Source organism: Loa loa, assembly GCF_000183805.2.
Source record: "Loa loa unplaced genomic scaffold supercont3.148, whole genome shotgun sequence".
NCBI lineage: Eukaryota > Metazoa > Nematoda > Chromadorea > Rhabditida > Onchocercidae > Loa > Loa loa.
In genome coordinates, this window is record NW_018108328.1 from 83,992 (window position 1) to 87,262 (window position 3,271).

At 34.4% G+C, this 3,271-nt stretch overlaps 2 protein-coding genes across 2 annotated transcripts; both read right to left on the reverse strand.

Moving 5' to 3' along the window:
* Window positions 1-456: 456 nt before the first annotated feature.
* Window positions 457-705, reverse strand: LOAG_13868 (hypothetical protein; the record flags this gene model as incomplete). Its single annotated transcript, XM_003149372.2, has 1 exon — window positions 457-705. The coding sequence occupies one exon, from the start codon at window positions 703-705 to the stop codon at window positions 457-459; it is 249 nt and encodes an 82-aa protein (XP_003149420.2).
* A 1,146-nt stretch (window positions 706-1,851) lies between these two features.
* On the reverse strand, window positions 1,852-2,668 carry LOAG_13869 (hypothetical protein; the record flags this gene model as incomplete). The annotated part of the gene is made up of 4 exons (XM_003149373.1): window positions 1,852-1,869; window positions 2,035-2,157; window positions 2,263-2,399; window positions 2,599-2,668. The coding sequence occupies 4 exons, from the start codon at window positions 2,666-2,668 to the stop codon at window positions 1,852-1,854; spliced, it is 348 nt and encodes a 115-aa protein (XP_003149421.1).
* Window positions 2,669-3,271: the final 603 nt, after the last annotated feature.

The following is a 3,271-nucleotide window of genomic DNA, read 5'->3' on the forward strand; positions in this document are numbered from 1 at the left end:
AAATATTCCTGGCATCTCTTCTCTTAATCCAACTGTCCATTATATTACCAAATTTAAAGTCTATTGGATTGGTCGATATTATTGTTTAAAGAGATCTGCATATTATCCTGTCAATAAAGAAGTTCTTTGGTTACTCTCCTACACAAGTAAATATCAAATATATTGTTGCTGAAACTATTCAACTCAGACAATTCAAACTTTCACAACAGTCATAATTGTCAAGTATTCGATTATGTCTCTTCATGATACCCAATGATGGAGTAAAGTTATCGATTTCCTACAACTTTTTAAATTTATCCTTGACGTCAAAGTATTCCTACTAAATTTTCGAGATTTCAAATTAAAAGTGGTGCCTAATACAATCTGTGTGAGCGAATCGCGTGAGAGCTGGTAGTATAACAAGCAGTTATCAGTCTTCATAACACAGTTTGCTGGCTTTCCGTTTTGCTTCCCTGTTCAAAATTCGAGATCATTGGGTCTTTTGATAAATTCGTTAACATCAAAGAATCTTTCGATATTTTTTATACTTCGATTTCGCTCTTCGGGTGTTTTTGAAACACGCGCCCAAATACTGTGAATTTGCTCTGAAAATGCTCTACCCATACATTTTCCCGGTATCCAAAATTCAAAACTCAAGTCGCTGTAAGCAATTGCAATATTTTTGCGTTTCAAACCTATTCTCGAGCAAAACGCTAAAGGTACCATCAAATTCAACTACGACAAATGTCTTTTCAGTAATTCTCTCCATACTTTTTCTTCCTGTCTTAAGTAATAGTGACGGTAGCTGATTCGTAGAAATCATCGAAACTTTGTTTTACTATTTAATTTGCGTATTCGACCCATTGTTATTCAGTCTGAAGTAGTGACGTAGTTTGTCAGTGATTACTAATTTGTATCCCGAAATGGGACTCGCTAGTTAAACTAGTAATTTCATGTAGATGTGAGTAGTCGAACAATCAACATAAAATGATGTCTTCTCGTCTGACTGAAACCTTTCCAGACACTTGTCACTCCAACATAGCGATTCGCATCGTATTTCTTAGTCGCTAGGAATAACGATTAATATGTTGAGGGGCATTTTTGCAAAACAAGGATTTATTAGCGGCTATAACAGTCCGTATATTTCAACATATTGATTTCGTAGATATTAGCGAATATATATTAGAAACAGTGTGTATAATCGGACAAGCACTTCCGAATAATATCATGCTGGTAATGTAAATATCGAAACACGGAAATCTTGTAATAATAATTTCGTGAATAAAGTACTGGACGTTCTCGGTAACGTTTTTTTTTTTTTTATCTATGCCAGAATTGAAATAAGCATTTTGAATGCAACAATTACGAAGATGAGGAACGAAAAAGGAACGAATCAAAATAAGTACAGGAAAAAAATGAAATGACTGAAAAATATTTTGAAGTGGTCGTTGGCCAGAAGAATGAGGGTGACCTTTGCAGCAATATTGAAATTTAAGAGAAAAAAGCATTTGCAATCGAAAAAATGGCAAGAATTTTAGTAACCATTGAACTGTAGGAAGGCGCATAGCAAAAGATGGTGAGAAAGACGCTAAAGAGAGGCATTAAGCTATGGAAATGTCTTTAGGAATTCGCTTCTTTCAAAACCGAGAAGCAAGTAATAGCAATGATGACGATTCCCGTTTGTAGCAGGAGCGAACTTTGCAAAATAGTCTTTCGATTTTGGCATCGCATATTTAATTGAGAAACTTTCGAGAATTTTAAAAATCCATCAACAGTTTTTCAGAAGTTCTGAAAATTTCTTTAGCGGATTTCAATCAAAAATAAATCAAATAAGAAACGATCGAATTCGGAACTTTTGCCTTAATTGAAACTTTAAAACTGATCTGCATCCTGTAAGTTTAGTATTTTATTACATCAAGAAATATTATTGGAAAGTGATAAAAAATGGCAATAAAACAAAAAACAAAAAATGGCTTTATAGAATTGCTAAAATTGGGATACGAATTCAATGGTTTATGATGAGTCATTCGAATATCACTTCTCGGTGGAAAATACGGCGAGGAATGGAATAGTGCCTGTCCTTTGCCGCTGCTTTATGGTTTTGTGTCCCTTTTCAACTTGCTTATCTACCCCACTAATGACATCATCATTGCAACTGCTTCCTGTGGAATTATTTTTCTGAACAATTTAAAATATCGTATAAACTACTTATTATGTACTACTTATTGCAGAGCGGAAGTTTGGTTTGCTCTGATAATCTTTACAGAAATCTTGCAGTAACACAGCAAGGATCATTGTTGGGAATGGAAGTAAGAAAATTTTCTGCACATTATTCCATCTTCCAGCACATCGAAGTAGAACTTCTATCATATCCTGAATGTATGACCGATTCTCTGATGGTGAAATCATCCTCAGAAAAACTACAAATAAATAGATTACAAGAAAAAACACTTTGCTGTCGTTCGTCTAGTGCATTTTAATTTCTGTTTATATTCGTGTACCTATGTTGCACTTGATTACGCAATATCGATCCCTATGTCTGTTTGGATGGCGTAATTGCTTTTTATAAATAAAAGCGAAAATTAAAGACCGTAACAAAAAGCTTACTGTAGGAAAAACTTCGAAAATCATAATGCAAATTTTCTGTCGGATTACCGAAATTAAAGCTACGTCCAAAGAAAATTTCCATAATATCCAAAAAGCGAGATGACGAAATCTTGTAAGTAAAATTGAAGCAATGAAGAGATATAAGCTAACAATGGACAGCGTAAAACAAAAACGTCTCAGTACCTACACAGTGTACAGTGCCAAAGGCTAGCCATACCTCCATGATAGCCCCGATGGAGCTTACAGAACTTCTCTCTGATCCTTATATATATATATATATATGAAAAAATCCCGAGACAGTTCTTTACAACCGAGCAGACGATAGATCCTCTTCGCTTATTCTCCACGATTGAACCACAAACGACGACATCGCATATCTGCACCATTGAACAACAAACTACGATATTCTTCTATTCGCTAAATGATTTCCCGTAACATATTTCCAACTCAACGATCTGTCAACTAATCGACAGTCAAATTATTGTCCAAGGCAACGACAAGGAGTTTGTTAGTTGATCATACTACTTGCTTTTTCTATAACCATTTATCATTGCTTACCAATTCATCGTGTAATATACATATATATATTTTATACCTTTTCTTGTTGGTAACTAGTAATATTGTGCAAGAACAATATTACATCCCGAATAAATCTGTATAGCCGAGAAATGAGTTCAACAGAAAA